At 59.2% G+C, this 16636-nt stretch overlaps 1 protein-coding gene across 1 annotated transcript in view; it reads left to right on the forward strand.

Moving 5' to 3' along the window:
• Nucleotides 1-7956, forward strand: part of SDC3 (syndecan 3) — a 37462-nt gene extending 29506 nt beyond the window's left edge. The window contains exons 3-5 of the mRNA XM_036445185.2: nt 912-1513; nt 2949-3240; nt 4129-7956. Of these exons, the coding sequence (XP_036301078.1) occupies nt 912-1513; nt 2949-3240; nt 4129-4295 (1061 nt within the window). The 3' untranslated portion in view covers nt 4296-7956. The remainder of the gene's footprint in view (nt 1-911; nt 1514-2948; nt 3241-4128) is intronic.
• The last annotated feature ends 8680 nt before the right edge of the window (nt 7957-16636 follow it).

The raw sequence follows: 16636 nt of genomic DNA on the forward strand, positions 1-16636 counted from the left end.
ATATATATCCGTGTATATGTGTATATATGTGTGTGTATGTATATATGTACACACACACACTCTCTGAGTGGCCAGATTATTATGCGTTCAGAGATCATAATAGTCTGGCCTGTCAGTGTCTATGCACCCTCTTTGCGGAGTCTGGAGGGCTTCTGCGTCAGATTCTGGCACAGAGAGGGAGCTCTGCGCGGTGTGGCTGGGTCTGAGCCCAGGGAGAGGACAGGACGGGCCTCGGAGGCGGTAGAAGGTCTGCATGCCACAGAACTGGCCCTCCGCCGCCACCTGTCTCCTCGCTTTAGCCCACTCTTCAAAGCCTCTTGCGGGTTCATTTTCATTAACTTCATCTCTGATGGGTCCGGCCCCCACTCCCAACCCTCCCGGCCCCTCCCCGCTTCTCCTGCGCCTGCTTCAGCCCCAGGGAGCTGCCTGCAGCTTCTTTCACCCTCATTTCCACCCAAGTCCCTTCCACTTGACGTGGCTTGAGTCCCCCAGATCGCTCAAGCGTTCCCTTGTAGGATGCTCTTGTTCTCCCCCGCCCTCTGCCTGTGTCTCAGGGAGCCTCCTCCCAGAATGCCCTTCCCCTGCTGCCCCAACCTCTGGTGAGCTTTGCGGCCGGTCGGCCCTCCCACTGCCTGGTTCAGCCTGTGAGAAGTCCAGCCTGGGTGGCTGGGGCAGTCAGAGAGGGCTTCCTGGAGGAGACGGTCCCCTCGAGGAACTTGGGGCTAGGCAGAGAGGAGCAGGGGAGCAGCCGCCTGGTAACCTCTGGCCAGACTGTGCCTTCCCCCTCTCCCTCCTCGTGTCCTGGGAGCACCGTGCAAGGAGTGAGGGTTGGGGGCCCATCACGGATGGCCATCGCTTCCCTGGGCTCCCCATGCCCGGATCCCTAGCTCTCTCCTCTCCCCACCCCTCAGACTTCGAGCAGGAGTCAGGCATTGAGACGGCCATGCGGCTCAGCCCAGACGTGGCCCTGGCAGTGTCCACCACACCGGCCGTGCTGCCTACCGTGGACGTCCAGCCCGTGGGCACCCCGTTGGAGGAGCTCCCCGCCGAGCGCCCCACACCAGAGCCAGCCACGAGCCTCCCAGTGGCGACGGAGGTCCCAGAAGAGCCCAGCCGGAGAGCCACCGCCATCTCCACTCCCATGGCCACCACAGGGGCCCCCACCGTGGCCTTGGTGCCGGCCACGGCGGCCACCGCCGCTCCCAGCATCCCCGCGGCACCCCCTCCCACGGCCACCACCTCTGTCGAAAGGACCACCGGCGTACGGAGGCTGCTTCCTCTCCCCCTGACCACGGCGGCCACGGCCCCGGCCACCACCCCAGAGGCGCCCTCCCCTCCCACCACGGCGGCTGTCTTGGACACTGAGGCCCCAACACCCAGGCTGGTCAGTACAGCTACCTCCAGGCCAAGGGCCCTTCCCTCCAGGCCAGCTGCCACCCAGGAGCCTGCCACCCCAGAGCAGAGCACCCTGCCCCTGGGGACCACTGCCCCCGGACCAACCGAGGTGGCTCAGGTAAGCCAGGGGGAGGACAGGGAGTGAGAGCAGAGGAGGGGGCCGGGGTCTGGGGCCGGGGGATGGAGCCGGGCAGAGGTGAGGATGGGAAGGTTCTGGAAATGAGCCAGGCTGGATGGGGAGGGCGAGAGAGGGATGTGGCTGGAGTGCCCCTGCTGGGTGTGAGTCACAGGATGAGGATGGAGGTGAGAGGGAGGGGGATGGAAGAGAGATCAGGCCGGGTTTTAGAATATTCGGAAGGAACAGGGTGATGTGTGTGCTGGAGGGGATGGTGTGATGTGTGTCCAGGGCCTGCGTGTTCTGTTAACAGCGCAGACTCGGGACCCAGGCAGCCGAGGTCAGAATTCCTCTGCCACTTTTTAGCCATGGGCCTTCAGGAAGCCATCGAACCTTTCTATACCTTCTATACCTGTTTCTTATGATTTCAGAGAGGAAGGGAGAGAGAGAAACATCAATGATGAGAGAGAATCACTGATCGGCTGCCTCCTGCACGCCCCCTACTGGGGATCAAGCCTGTAACTCGGGCATGTGCCCTTGACCGGAATCGAACCTGGGACCCTTCAGTCCGAAGGCCGACGCTCTTATCCACTGAGCCAAACCAGCTAGGACTGTACCTCTGGTTCTTTATCTGTGAAAGGAGAAAATAAGAATGCAAATCATAGTGCTGAGAGAATTAAGTTCCCTGACATATCCACCAGGCTGAGGACAATGCCTGGCCGTGGTCAGCAAACCACGTGTTTCTGTATTATTGTCATAAGCACTGGTGGTGGTGTTAGTCTGAAGGTGACTGAGGGAGCAGCCTGCCCCTGGGGACCCCTTGTCGCTGGGTTGAAGCTCAGTGCCGTGCACTTGACCTGTGCCTTCTCCTCTCTCTCACACCGGACACCTGGCCCCACGGGGCATCACACTCTGCAGTTGTGCTCTCAGACTCCCCTCTAGACTAAGTGACTCACCTCCACCTCAGGCATGTGGACTGGGGACCCGGCCCAAGTGTGTCCCAGCTGCACCCAGAAGTCCCAGAATAGACACTCAGTCCCCCAAGGCAGCGGGAGGGGACGTGATGGAGATGGGAGGGGGACAGGAGGTGGCCAGGGGAGAACAGAGCCAGTGTAGCAGTAAATGGTGAGGAACACAGATGCTGGTGTTGGATAGATGTGCATTTCAGTTCTGCTGCTTCCACTTACTGGCTGTGGAAGAAGCTATCCTCCTGAGCCTATTTCCTGTTCTGTGAATTGGGCTTCACAATACTTCCTTCATATGAGGGTAAATGCTCATAATGTGCTTGGCACAGTGCCTGCACAGAGGGTGCTAGGTAAGTGCTAGTCCACTGTGTGTATGTGAGTATATGTGTGTGCATGTGTGCATGTGTGTGCGGCTGCCCTGTGGCAGGGGGTGCTGGGTCCTGGCGCCTGGGCTCATGCCATCTTCTCTATAGACCCCAACTCCAGAGTCCCTGCTGACCACGACCCGGGATGAGCTGGAGGTGCCAGTGAGTGGGGGGCCGAGTGGGGACTTTGAGCTGCCGGAGGAAGAGACCACGCAGCCGGACACGGCCAATGAGGTGGTGGCAGTGGGCGGGGCTGCGGCTAAGCCATCGCCTCCACCTGGGACGCTGCCCAAGGGGGCCCGCCCCGGCCCTGGCCTCCTGGACAATGCCATCGACTCGGGCAGTTCGGCCGCTCAGCTGCCGCAGAAGAGCATCCTGGAGAGGAAGGAGGTGCTTGTAGGTGAGACGTGGGCCCAGGAGGAGCTCAGGGTGGGGCAGCTGGCTGGGCCTCGGTTTGCCCTCCAGGAGCCCTGGATGGTGGTCAGGGTGTGCGTTTCCTAGGAGCCTAGTTACCCAGGACCTGCCCTCGACCTTCACCCATCCCAGGGCCTGACTCTGACTTCATGTTACCTCCAGCACCTTCCTCAGCACCCGCTGTCCCCTGTCCAGACTTGGCCCTTGACCCCTGCTTTTTGGGCCACGCTGGTTGGCCCTCCTGGACCTCCCTCCTTGGGTCCTGATTTCTGAGCCCATTCGTTAGCTTGATCTGCCCCTAGCCTTGACCCCAGTCACTGAGGACCAGCCCTGGCTGAGGCTCCTGAAGAGTCTGGACACAAGGTCCAGTCCCTACTCCCCACTCCCCACTGAGGAGGAGCAGTGTGCCTCGGGCAGGTACTTCCCCTCCCAAGGCTCCCCTTTCATCCTCTGTAGAATGGATGTTTTGCACTAAATTCTTAGTGCACATCTGTTCATACGTTAACGCCTCTGGTTGGGATGGGTGGTAGTTGAGTTGGCAGAGTTGTTCTTTCCTAACGGTATAGGGAATACTGGAGCATCTTTCCCCTGACGATGGGGACCATAGCCCCATCCTTGAGCTGTACGAGGCTTCGATGGGTTAGTGTGTGGTAGGCAACTAGACCTGGCCAGGCTGCAGTGAGGGCTACCAATGGCAGCAACTCCAGTCTCAGATTCCAGTCCCCTAGCCCTCTCCCCATTCTTGCCCCTTTCCCTCAGGCCATTGCCCCTCTCCTTAGGCATTCCCCTCGGTCCAAGCCATACCTCCCCTCCCCCCCCGTCCCCCAGCCCAACTCCCTCCTCTAGACATGACCTCTGCTCTCTTTCTCCACAGCTGTGATTGTGGGTGGGGTGGTGGGCGCCCTCTTCGCCGCCTTCCTGGTCACCCTGCTCATCTACCGCATGAAGAAGAAAGACGAGGGCAGCTACACTCTGGAGGAGCCCAAGCAGGCGAGCGTCACATACCAGAAGCCTGACAAGCAGGAGGAGTTCTACGCCTAGCGGAGCCACAGTGCCTCCCCAGAGCCTCAGCGTCGCCCCTCTGCCCAGTCCCCAGCCTGTTCCACCAGCCCTGGCCTCGGACGGGGCCTGGGAGAAAGCCTGGCCCCAGTCCATCTCTGCCCACCCTCTCAAGGTCTGCCCAGATTGTCAGCCTCACACAGATCTTCCCCAAGGCTCAGGGGACACCGTCCTCTGCCTAGACTGTGCCCTTACGAGCTCATCTTTTGTCTTCCACTCACCTGGGGCTTCAGGACCTCGTGTCAGATGGGTAGCAGGAAAGAAGCTCCTGATTGGTTGGTGGAAGAAAGGGTGGGGCTTGAGTTGGGCCTGAACTCCAACCTGGCCCCACAGGGCTTGCTGAGGTCTTCTTTTAAGGGCAGAGAGGGACTCAGGCTAGTTTCCAGGACAAGCCTTTATAAGCTCAGCCCTTGAAATGGAGACACTGCCACCTGTTGCTTCTTCCCAGGGCCCCTCGATACCGGGTAAGAGTGTGCCCCTTGTTGCAGTGTTTTGTCCTGGCCTGCCCCAGTTGTGGGTACACTCTACCCTCACCGCACCCACTGCATATGCACCCGAAGGTTTCACCTCTTTCCCAGTCTGTCCCTGAGGAATTAGCTTCCCAAGAGTGCCCTGGCAGTCACTGGTGAGCAGGGCTGGGCTTGTACCTCCCTCTTGCAAGTGGACTCTGCACAGAGACCATCTCCCACAAGGTCACACGTTGTCACATCCAAAGACCGACGCACGAAATGACAAAACCGTACGCCATCTTGACACCACCCCACCAGCCCAGATAGGTCACAGACACATCCTCCCAAAGACGTTTCTTCTCACGTGTTTCTCACGCACCCCCGAATGCCTACGACAATGCAAGTCACAAGTCACTGCCACCCACTGGTGGCGGCGTGGCCTGCTGCCCTCACTGTGTCTCTTCACACACGCACATACAATCCGGCACCAGGCACGCTGTCCTCTAGCTTTCAGGCTCACTGGGAGGGTGGAACCAGGCCCAGCAGTCAGCCCATATTGGGTCCCCCGAGTTGCCCCGTCAGACTCAGTCCCTCACCATAGCAACCCCCCCCCCCCCCCCCCCCGCCAACCACTTGCCACCAACCCCGGTGTGTCAGACACAATCCCACGTGGATGCAGCCTCATCCCACACAGCCTGCTCGCGCTGGAGGAAGGCCGGTGGGCACTGGCCTTTCCCAGAAAGCGCGTGGGAGGAGATGCCACGAGGCCCCTCAGGGCATTGCACACCCCAGCCTGCTTTCCTCCTCTCTGAGGCCTGCAAAGGGGTTGGTGTGGGGCCAGGCCCCCACTTGCAGGGAGCCTTGCTTAGGAAGGCAGGCTGGTTCCTGGAATTATAGGACTGGGGAGGGGGCATGGATCTCCCAGGACCAAAGGCCCCGGGTGGGCAGGGGGATGGGGGAGAGGGAGCAGGTGGTCTGGCTCCTGGCCTCCCTGCACCCCCCTCCTGCTCTGAGCTAGGGGCTGACTGCCTCCCAGGACACAAGTCTCCAAAGTGCCTGTGAGGGTGGGCCCTGCTGCCCGGGCCCTCTGCACCCTCTCCCCTCAGCCCTGCCCAGGGTCCTCCCTGGGCATCCCCCATTGACACCTTGTCTGCGTATTTGGCCAAACAACTTGGCAGTTCCGGCTGTAGCTGGATGGACCTGGAGCTGGAAGCTGCCCATCCAGACGCCCTGCCCCAGGCTGAGGGCTGAGAGCAGGTGGGGACGGGTGTCACGGCCCCCAGCACACCTCCCCCTTCTTTACCCTTGCAAGTGGGGCCGCTTCTGTGGCTGTTTTAAAGGTGGGGTCACAATTCTCCTTTGGGGGCTCTTGGAGCCTGGGGTGTGGTCTGCTCGGAAGCTGGCTGGTGCTCACACCCCCACCCCTCACCTGCAACCCAGGTGAAAGCCAGGACCCCAGGTTTTATTTCTGTTCCCTTTTCAAGATGCACCGGCAGCAGACTTCTGCTGGGTGAGGGCGGGGGTGCCTGCAGCGGTGAGGGCGAGGCTCCGGGCTTCCATGGCCTGTCTGCTCACCCTCCTCCTCTTCCCAGGCTGGGGCTCTATCCTGCAGACCCCAAACCCATCTCAGCGGGGCCGGGGGGCTTGTGAGGAACCCAGCTAGTCCCAGCCTTGGAGGGGGATGTGATGGGGAGAGGCATCTGGGCCCACAAACTGTTGACGGTGACCTGGCCTCGATCACCCCTGGAGAGGAAGGCTTGGGGCCCGGATGGATGGCACCAAGGCCCCAGCCCCCTCCTTCCCTGGTCCCTGGTGGGTTGCTGTCTTGGGACAGCAGCTCTGGTGAGAAGGCCTGGGCAGGCCGAGGCTGGGAAACCAGAGACCTGTGGCGGGATGGGGGCGGGTCCAGCGTAGGATGCGTGACGGGCTCTGACTGGCTGGAGGGGGCTTGGGTGGCCTGCGTGGGTCACTTCGGGGCCTGGCTTCTAACTTGGGGCATTACCTTCTGGCCCCAACCTCTTCTCTGCGCCCGTAGCATTCGAGAGGAGAGGCTGAGGGCCTCCACTGAGCCCTGGGCACGTGTGCAGGCTTTATCCTTAGGCAATCCAACCGTCTTGCCAGCCCAAGTCCACTCCGGCCAGCCTGAGGCGGGCAAGACGATCCACGAGGTCGGTTCAAAGGATGAGCTGGCGCTCTCCTAGGTGCAATGTGGGGGCAGGGCCTGCCCAGATCCCCAGACACCCCCATGCTCCCAGGGGGGGGGGTGTCTGGTGGGCCCTGGCCTTCCCTGGAAGCATGGCCGATGCCAAAGGAGGGGGATCATGGTGGATTGGGGACCTCCCTGGGGCCTGGCTGGAAAGGGAAGGTTGGACCCACCCCCAGTTGTGGTGTCTGGAGCCGGGCTCTGTCTTCCCAGGGGCCAGAGGGAGCACCTCACCGAAAGGCTGGGCCAGGCAGGTCTGTGGGCAGTGGCCTGGGATGCTCAGCGCTGGACCCCCCTGGGGTTGGCACAGTCCTCTGTCCCGGCCTCCAGCTGGGGCCCTGGGCACAGGGAGCAAACACCTGTCTCCCGGGCAGGAGTGACTGCCACCGCCTCAGCTCTCGTGAGTCTCTCCTGACAGCCACCACCCTGGACTTGCTTTCCAGGCCTCCTGCCTGTAAATAGGAGCTCACAAACTGTACAGATGGACAGAGATGCTGAGACCGGGCCCGGAGTCACTGCCTGAGGGCTGATGGCCCAGCGCCCCTTGGTGCCCACCCGGCAGCGCAGCGCCCCTGGGTGCCCACCGGCAGCGCAGCGCCCCCGGCCTGGCGCGGCGAATGCATGTACATTCTGTAGGCAGCGTGGCTCCAGGGAGCCCCCCGAAGACTGTCCCTCCCGTCTTCCTCCCCCCTGTACAGAGCCCTCTGAGAACCTGTCCCGGGGCGGGTGGGGGTCTGTCCTTCCCTGCCCCGGGCCCTCCCTGTCCCCTGCCCCTCCATAACCTGTTGATTAACCACCCCCACCCTGAGTTCATGGCCAAAACGTTAAGGAGGAGTCGAGGACGAAGACTGGAGAACGACCAAGGCGCCTGCCCCCGTGGGTGCTCCCCTGTCCCAGGCCCGTGAAGGAACCGTTTGGGATTTTTGTTGGTTTTTTAACACGCCCCGTGCTGTGCCCATTTATAAGAGGAAATAAAATTAAGCTGAAATGACGTGCTGTGGCCGGTGTGAGATAAACACAGAGGTCATTTATGGGGGTGAAGGGGAGGGGGCAGCCCACGGCCCCCCTTGGACCTCAGCCACCTTCCGCTTTAGAAGCACCTGAGGACCCAGCAGGGAACATTGACCGGCAGCCCCCTGTGGGGGCCGTTACGGTGAAAGCCGCTGCCAGGGGAGCGTGCGTTCGGGAAACCACGGAGCGGGCTGTGGCTGGGCTGTGGTCGGGGGAGGGCCAGGCTGTGGTGGCCCCGGACGCCCTGAGGGCCACCCCCGGAGGAAGAGCTGTGGTTTCGGGCCACGGAGATCGAATCTCGGGACCAGAGGGTGCTGGGGTCGGCCTGGCGAGTGGGGCGGCGGCTTTGGGATCTGGCGGGCCTGGTTTCCGGCTCCGGTGGCATTGCCGGCTCTGACTCCGAAGTGACCTGGCCTCTCTGAGCCTCTGCTTTCTCATCGGTGCAGTGGCATCACAGTGACCAACGTCCCAGAGATGGAATGTGGCAGGGGTTCAGTGGGGCGGGGGGGGGGGGGGGCACTTAGCACAGGGCCTGGCACAGGCGGCCTCAGGCACAGGGTGATGGTGTCAGAGCAGCGGAGCCAGAACAGGAAGCACAGATGGCTTCTTTGGAGAACTGGGGGGCGGGGGCGGGGGAGGGGGGCTTCGGAGCCAGCCCTGGCCTCGTGGTGTCAGCCTTCGGCTGCAGTGGGGTTGCCTTGCCTGCTTGCACACCCAGGCCTGGTGCACCCTGGCCCGTGGGTCGCTCCCTGATGGGAAGGTCTTCCTTCTTCTCAGCCAGCCTGCATCTCCGGCGTTTCCCGCCTTCAGTCCTCGGTCTCTGGGGCACGCTGGGCTCTGACCCTGGCTGGAGGGTCCCAGTCACAAATGTCCCTTCTCCGGGGAGACCTCTTGTGTCCAGCAAATATTTCCTCTGGAAATTACTCCTCCGGAAAGGTGATACTCACCCAGGGTCCTGATGGTCCTGGATGGGTTGGAATCTAAGGCCCTGATTTGGTCCAAGATCCTATCCCTCCCTTCCTCCATTGCTGCCCCCTCCCCCACCCCCACCTCTGCCTCCTTCCATCCTTTCTCGCTCCCTCATTCCCTCCCTTCACTGAAGTCTCTGAGTGCCCACCCTGTGCCCAACACTGTGCTTAGAACTGGATGACGAGAGGTCACCGAGACAGACCAGTCCTCCGAGCACTGAGTCTGCTGGGGAGACAGACAGTAGCCAGTCTCGTGCCTGTAAAGACATGGGCAGCCACCACCTCCCAGTCCCTCCTCGCTTCCAGACGGTTCAGGGAGGAGCGCCGAGGCCTGGGCCTCACTGTGGGCCTTCAGACAGCTGTCCCCTGGGAGGTCCAGTCTGCACAGCCCCAAACCGGCAAGGGCCAGCCCTGCCGCCGGGGCTCCTGACACTGGGCTGGGCCCCAGCTCTGCACACGACCCCTCATCCAGGAAGCTCTGGGAAACGGCTCTCCCCCTGAGTTCCTGCAGCCCGTTGTCCGTTCTCTCCGCCTGCAGGCCCGCCACCTCCTCACCTGTGGGCCAATGCTGAGCACCCACGTTCTCAGCTTGGAAAGCACAATCTCGGGGTCAGATGGATGCAGCTGTGTGCACTCAGGCACCCCGTCAGCCTCTCTGAGCCTCCGTTTCCCACATGCACATGTGTTGTGGGGACTAAACGAGATAATAAATTGAGGCAACCAGCCCGAAGCTTGGCATCCGTAGCAGCTGACGGCTGGACCTAAGTTCCTCCCTGTCACGTCTGTCTCTTTGCAGGCAGACCTTTAGTCAAACCCCAGCTCTGTCGCTCACGGGCCATGTGACGTGGGTGAGTTATTCAAGCTCTCAGTTTCCGCGTCTGTGAAATGGGAACGATCATAGTACCTGCCTAATCGACACAGTGCTTAGCGCTGTGCCTGGCACAGAGTGGGCTCTGGGTAAGTTTGGGCTGTGATTCTTGTTATTATTTGCAGGGCCTAGATACTGAGTGAGTGACACGAGGCTGAGTAGACAAAGCAATGTTGGTGCCAGCTCTGGTCTGAACTCTGGCTTAGGCTCAGGCTGAGGCCGATGCCTGGAAACCACACATCTGGGCTGCAGGGTGGGCCGGGCACTGCTGGGCATCGGAGTGTTCCCGCTGGACTCCTGGGCCCCAGGGATGAGCAGCAGAACAGAGGGGGCAGGAGGAAGAATAGCTGATTGTTCCCCGGAGCCCAGAGGCCACAAGCTGCCCTGAGAACAGAGTGTGCTCAGCTTCTGGGGGCCGCCCACCCGGCTGCTGGCCTGCGGGGGGCTGGGCAGCCTCAGAGGGTCCAGGGTCCAGGTTGGTCACCGCCAGAGCTGTGAGTGAGGGCGGAGGCTGGGCTGCAGACGTGATGCGGTGAGGCCCTGGCAGTGCCGGCACCCCACAGGGCTCCTCTCACATTAGCATCTCCTTTTAGTCTCATGCAGTCCGGCCTGCTGGCTGTTTTCTCTCAAATGAGGGAACGGGAGCGCAAAGAGCAGAAACCCGAGGCTATGAAAGAGGGGCAGTGGGATTCGAACCTGGGTCTCTGCCTGACGTCAAAGTCTCAGTTCTAGCGTGCCAATCCCTGCCTCTATCACCAGCAGCTGCATGAGCATGGCAGGCTGCTCAGCTTCTCTGACCCTCAGCTCTATGGGCAACGAGCAGCAGCCTCAGGCTATTGAAAGGCCGAAAATATCCATTAACGAGTGATGCTGGTGGGTGCCTTCCAGTGGGAGCGCCCATTCGCAGACGCTGTCTCAGTTAATTCTCAGACAAACACACTGACCCTATGAGAAACATCCACCTGGTGTAAGCAAGAAAAAGATAGAAACACAGAGGGAATGTATAGGTAAGCCTAAAAGACATGTCAACCAATCAATGCAGAACTTGATTCGAGGCGTGGTTCACACAAATTCCTAAAAAAATACTAAAGATGAGACAAGTGGAAATTTGAATGGTGAGTGAATACTTCTAATAAAGGAACCATTGTCAATGTTTTTTAGCTGTTATCATGGTCCCCCAGTTACAGTTTCTAAAAAAAGTCCTTATCGCCCAGCGGGCATGGCTCAATGGTTGAACTAGGAGGTCACGGTTCGATTCCTGATCAGGACATATGCCCAGGGCTGTGGGCTCTATCCCTAGTAGGGGTCATGCAGGAGGCAGCCAATTAATAATTCTCTCTCATCATTGATGTTTCTATCTCTCTCTCCCTCTCCCTTCCTCTCTGAAATCAATAACAAAATATATATATTTTTAGAATCCTTATCTTTATAGCAACTGAAATCTGGATTGGCTCAGAGAGGATTGGGGTGGGAGGGGGGGAGAGGGGGACAGGGGTGTGTGGCAGAAAATAAAGCGGGGCTGGAGATCATATTTGAGCACATAAGGATCATTATATAATTCTATCCACTCTAAGTTAACTTTCAGAGTCTCCATATTAAAATGTTTTTAAAAATATATATTTTATTGATTTTTTTCACAGAGAGGAAGAGAGAGGGATAGAGAGCCAGAAACATCGATGAGAGAGAATCATGAATGTGCCCGCAACCAAGGTACATGCCCTTGTCCAGAATCGAACCCAGGACCGACGCTCTATCCACTGAGCCAAACATGTGCCAGCTCCATATTAAAATGTTAAAGAAGGGGGGATTGATTCCCAGAGGGGCACCGGGAAGCGCCAAGGGTGGCACCTCCAGTTGATGCAGAGCTGGGTTCCTGAGTCCCGGCCTGGGCCCCCGCCCCTCCCACCGCCCCTCCCGGGGACCCCTGCGGTGTCAGCTCTCCCCTGGCTTTATGTCGCCCACGTCCAGCACCTTCATGGGGCCTGCGCCCTCCCCTTCACAGACGCGGATGGAGAAGGCTGATGACAGAGGGCAGAGGGCATGTGCGAGTGTGTGAGTGCCCTCCCCCGGTGTTTGTCTTCTTCGGGTGAGAACACAGGAATGCCCGTCCCCACAGGCAGTGGGCAGCGAGCAGCAGGCAGCGGGTCAGGGCTCACTGAGCTCGTCCCAGGGACTCCGCGGTCTTGTTTATATAGTTCATGTAACCCATGGGCCGGTTGGGGATTACTCCTCCGACTTTGAAGGACATTGGGTTTGGTCATTCCCACCCCCAACTCCTGCCTCCACCCTCCACCCCCATTTTCAAGCCTCGGCCAAGTCCAGACCTTTATCATGTCTTCCCAGAAATACCTGCATCCACGTCCAGCCTCCAGAACGGTGGGAAAATAACGCCCTTGTTTAAACCAGTCAAACCAGTCTATAGATTTGGCTAGGAGAGCCCAAGCAGATGAATGAACGTAGTCTTTACAGAAAGCCTGGGAGGGTCTCAGGTACTCTTATTACTCTCAGGTCTATGGATGGGGAAACTGAGGCAGAGAGATTCTAAGGAGGTTGCCGTTTTGGGTAAAAAAACAGTCAATCTTGATTCCCCCTCCCCCCTTCCCCTGGTTAGCTACGGGTCCTTCAAAGCCCCACTCGGACGTCACGCCCTCCAGACACTCCCAGGGAGGTGGTGATTGGGGCTGGTGAGGGCGGGAAGAGAGGCCGGAAGGAAATGCTTAGATGTGGGAAAGGGGGAGACGGGGAGAAGAGCGAGCCTGATGGAGGAGGTCCGGTGGAGAAGGTGGGAGGAAGAGAACCTGAGGGAGGGGGCTGGGAAGGGTGTAAAGGGAAAGTTCTTGGTCCTTTCCACCTCTGGTGGGTGCCTCTGTTTGGTGGCTTGTCCTTCAAGGTCAAGGTCAGTTTCCTGCTCTTGGGAGGCTAGCTGTACACATACAAGTCAAGAAATAGACGGGGGCCAAGTGGCTCTGGTTTGAATCCTGGCTCCTCTCCTTATCAGTAATCTCGAGCAAGTTACTTAGCTTCTCAGTTTCCTTATGGGGGTGACCACAGATATACAGCGTTCCACTGAGATGTCATAGCAACCCCGGGACTTGGACCCTATTGATACGCCCACGCGACAGGTGAGCAAACAGTCCGCCTCAAAGCCTGTGTACAGTGACAGCACCTGGGGGAGCGAGGACTGGAAGCCAGGCAACCTGGCCGGAGCCCGTGCGACTCATTCTAGCTTCTTCATCATTCGCCCAGTATTCCTACAGCCTGCTGTGTGCCAGCCACTGTGCTCAGTGCCAAGGACAAGGGATAAAAAGACGCACAGTCGCCGAAACCGGTTTGGCTCAGTGGATAGAGCGTCGGCCTGTGGACTGAAAGGTCCCAGGTTCGATTCCAGTCAAGGGCATGTACCTTGGTTGCGGGCACATCCCCAGTAGGGGGTGTGCAGGAGGCAGCTGATTGATGTTTCTCTCTCATCGATCTTTCTAGCTCTCTATCCCTCTCTCTTCCTCTCTGTAAAAAATCAATAAAATATATAAAAAATAAAATAAAAACAAAAGACGCACAGTCCCGCGTCAGGAATACGCGGGCTGGGGCAGGCACATCGACCTGGAATCCGATTCCTGAGAAGACAGGACGGAAAGGGGCAGGGCGGAGCCTCACGCCTGCCTTAGTCCACCAGAGGCTGTTTTAGTTCGGCATGCTCCAGCCGTTATCGGGCCTATGATCTACATCAGTGGTCGGTAAACCGCGGCTCGCGAGCCACAGGCGGCTCTTTGGCCCCTTGAGTGTGGCTCTTCCACAAAATACCACGGCCTGGGCAAGTCTATTTTGAAGAAGTGGCGCTAGGAGCAGTTTCAGTTTAAAAAATGTGGCTCTCCAAAGAAATTTCAATCGTTGTATTGTTGATATGTGGCTCTGCGGACTCATGAGTTTGCCGACCACTGGTCTACATAATCATGATCTCTCTGCCCCAAGGCAAGGCAGACAGGTGTCTAGAGAGACAAACGGACACAAAGCGCACAGCTTTGCCATTGTTTTTAGGTTTCCGAGGAAATCGGAAGTGAAACCTGAGTCCCTGGCACTGTGGGCAGTAACCAGGTTCCCGGAAAGCGCTGTGGGTCTGGTACCCGCGGCTCCCCTCCCACCTGGCCCGTCACGCCCAGCGCCTTCTGTGGGAACGAGGGATGCGCCTGAGCCAGAATTCCGCCGCGCCAGGGGCACAGGTGTGTCGGCAGCCTGAGGGAGGAGGGAGGAGAAAGCAACGACCTTCTGCGTTTCCAGGAAGAGGGAGTGTTTGACTTGCGTTTTGAAAGGGATGTAGGAGTTCTCTGCAGAAGGAAGAGGAGAAATATTCCTTAAAGAAGGGGGCAAGAGTGAGAAAGCACCTAGGATGTTTGCGGAGGGTGGGGGAGTCAGTGAGGCTGGCGTGCTGGGGGCCCGTGGGCCGGCCAGGGCAGGGGCGTGCACGGCCTGGGTCAGGGCAGGTGTGGATGCCATGCTAAAGGGTTTGGAGTTCACCTTGAAGCGACGAGGGGCGGAGTGCTGTGGAGCCTTCCGGAGAGCTATGATTTGAAGGCACTGCTCTGGCAGCCGACAGGGAGGCAGGTGAGAAATTGGTGGCAAGGCAATCCATGTCCCAAGCAGACTGGAGGGGCCTTGGGGGCAGTGACAGTCCACGTCTCTCCCTCTGGCATTTCCACGGCTCCTGGCAGGGGTGGGGCATGCAGCTGGTGTGCCACACATGCCTGCTGAGTGCAGTTCCCGCGCCCCGTGGGTTTTAGGAGCACCTGGCCTGCCTCACTGTCCATGGTCCTAGGGGACACGAAGGCGGCAAACCTGGGGGCTTCCGGGGGGCGACTTGGTGTGTGCGTGTGTGTGTGTGTGTGTGTGTGTGTGTGTGTGTGTGTGTGTGTGTGTGATGGGTGGGGGAGGATCAGGGCAGGCTCCCAGCTGTCGAGCCTCAGAAGGGCTGCCCAGGTGCCATGATGTTTGCAAGGCAGGTGTCCCTTCACCCCATCAGGCCTTCGTACGTGGCTCCGAAGCAGAAGAGGAAGCTGGTGGGAAGGGAGAAACCACAGCTGGGGATGGTTTTGAATCCCATGCTTCAGAGTCAGGTCTATAGAAAGAGCATGGCAAGGTCACATCTGTGTTCCAGAAAGACCCGGTGGTGGCAGGGAAGATAGACAGGAGAGGAAAGATCTGAACTCGGAGCCACACCCGAGTGCCCCATGGCACGTAGCGGGCTTTGGAGAGAGAGAAAATCAGTGAGGGTTAGAGTAACCCAGCAGGCCTTCCTGGAGGAGGTGGCCCTTGATTCCCTGGGGGGAGGGGTGTGCCCAGCAGGGGAACAGCACAGCAGAGGAAGAGAGGTTACAGCAAGCATGTCAAATTCGCAGCCCGTGGGCCGCATGCCTCGTTTATTTGGTCCATGTTAGCCTTTGAGTTTGACCAGCTTGGGTGAGAGGGAGAGGGATGGATAAGGACGAGTGAGACACCTGCCTTCCTGTTCTCTCCTCCCCACCTCCTTGCGGGGCCCTCTGAGCAGGAGAGAGCGGCTCTGAGTCTGAGCACAGCTGCCTGCTGGGTGCCGCTGGCTGAGGGAGGGGGTGGGCTGGGTGCAGGCTGGAAAGGGCCCTCCATTGTGTGTGAGGCCAGGCTGGGCTGCGGGGGCGGGTCCATGGAGCCCTTTGTTTGCCGTCACCCCCCACCCCCCTTAGCGCGGGCGGCCTCCAGGGCCCCCGCGGCCTCGGACTCCAGGCTGTGCACAGACAGGCTGCTCCTCCTCCCTGTCCTGATGTCAGAGCTGAGGGTGGGGCGTGGCAGCGGCAGGTGGACACCACAGCCTTCGGCCTTCGGCCTTCGGGGCTGGCTGAAGGCTGATGAATTGCCTTGAGGCTTAACAAATCACCAACTCGTAAAAACCTCTAATAACGTGATCCACAGCCTGATGGATGGAAACTCTCAGCACCTGAGAATCCCGGAGAAATGGAATCTTTTCAGGATGGTGAAATTTTTCATAATAGACCCCGTGGAAGCCACAGACTCCCGGAGGATAGCAGGGTCCGAAGTCACATTTTAAATGCCTTCCTTCGGAGGTGCGGTGAAGATAAAGTGAAACATTACCTGGCAAGCCAGAGCCCAGTCCCGGCATGTAAACGCTCGCTAAGGAGAGTCCACTGTTGTTTCTGTTTTGAGGAAACTCAGGCCCAGAGAGGTGGAGTGACTTGCTCAGGGACATATAGCTGAGGAATCAATGGCAGAGAGTGGCGAGGGCCTGGAGGGAAGCCAGGCGGGCTGAACCCTCTGTTGCAGCTCCCGCTGTGGCTGAGCCAGCTGGCTCTGTGTCTGAAAGGGTCACAGATGAGGGTGAGCGTGGGGGCCAGGAAGGGAAGGACTCCATGCCTTTGAGCTAGTCCTGGCTCTCCGAGCCAATCCCTGTGTCGTCCTGGGCAAGTCACTGACTCTCCTTGGGCCCCAGTTTCTCCATCTATAGGAGAGGACTAGTATTCCCTGCCCTGCTTCCACTCCAGGCTCTGAAGTCAGCCCCTCGCTGTGTGTTCCTAGGCCAGTGACATCCCCCCTCTGAGCCCATTTTCTCATCCGTCACCAGGGAGGACAAGGTCCCGGAAGTGCCAGGGGAACAGAATGAGCTAAGGCTCTCCGAGGTGGCATGGTGGGCAGGCCCCCTGCGTTCAGGCCCAGCTCAGCCGCTACAGGCTCAGTGATTGGGGGCGAGTCCCGTAACCAGCATGCACCTCCGTTTCATCAGCAGCAAAACAGGACACAGCAGCTGCTCTCATTTAGAGTAAACGTGTTAACACAAGTGGAGC

Source organism: Pipistrellus kuhlii, unplaced genomic scaffold (genome assembly GCF_014108245.1).
Source record: "Pipistrellus kuhlii isolate mPipKuh1 unplaced genomic scaffold, mPipKuh1.p scaffold_m20_p_2, whole genome shotgun sequence".
Classification (NCBI taxonomy): domain Eukaryota; kingdom Metazoa; phylum Chordata; class Mammalia; order Chiroptera; family Vespertilionidae; genus Pipistrellus; species Pipistrellus kuhlii.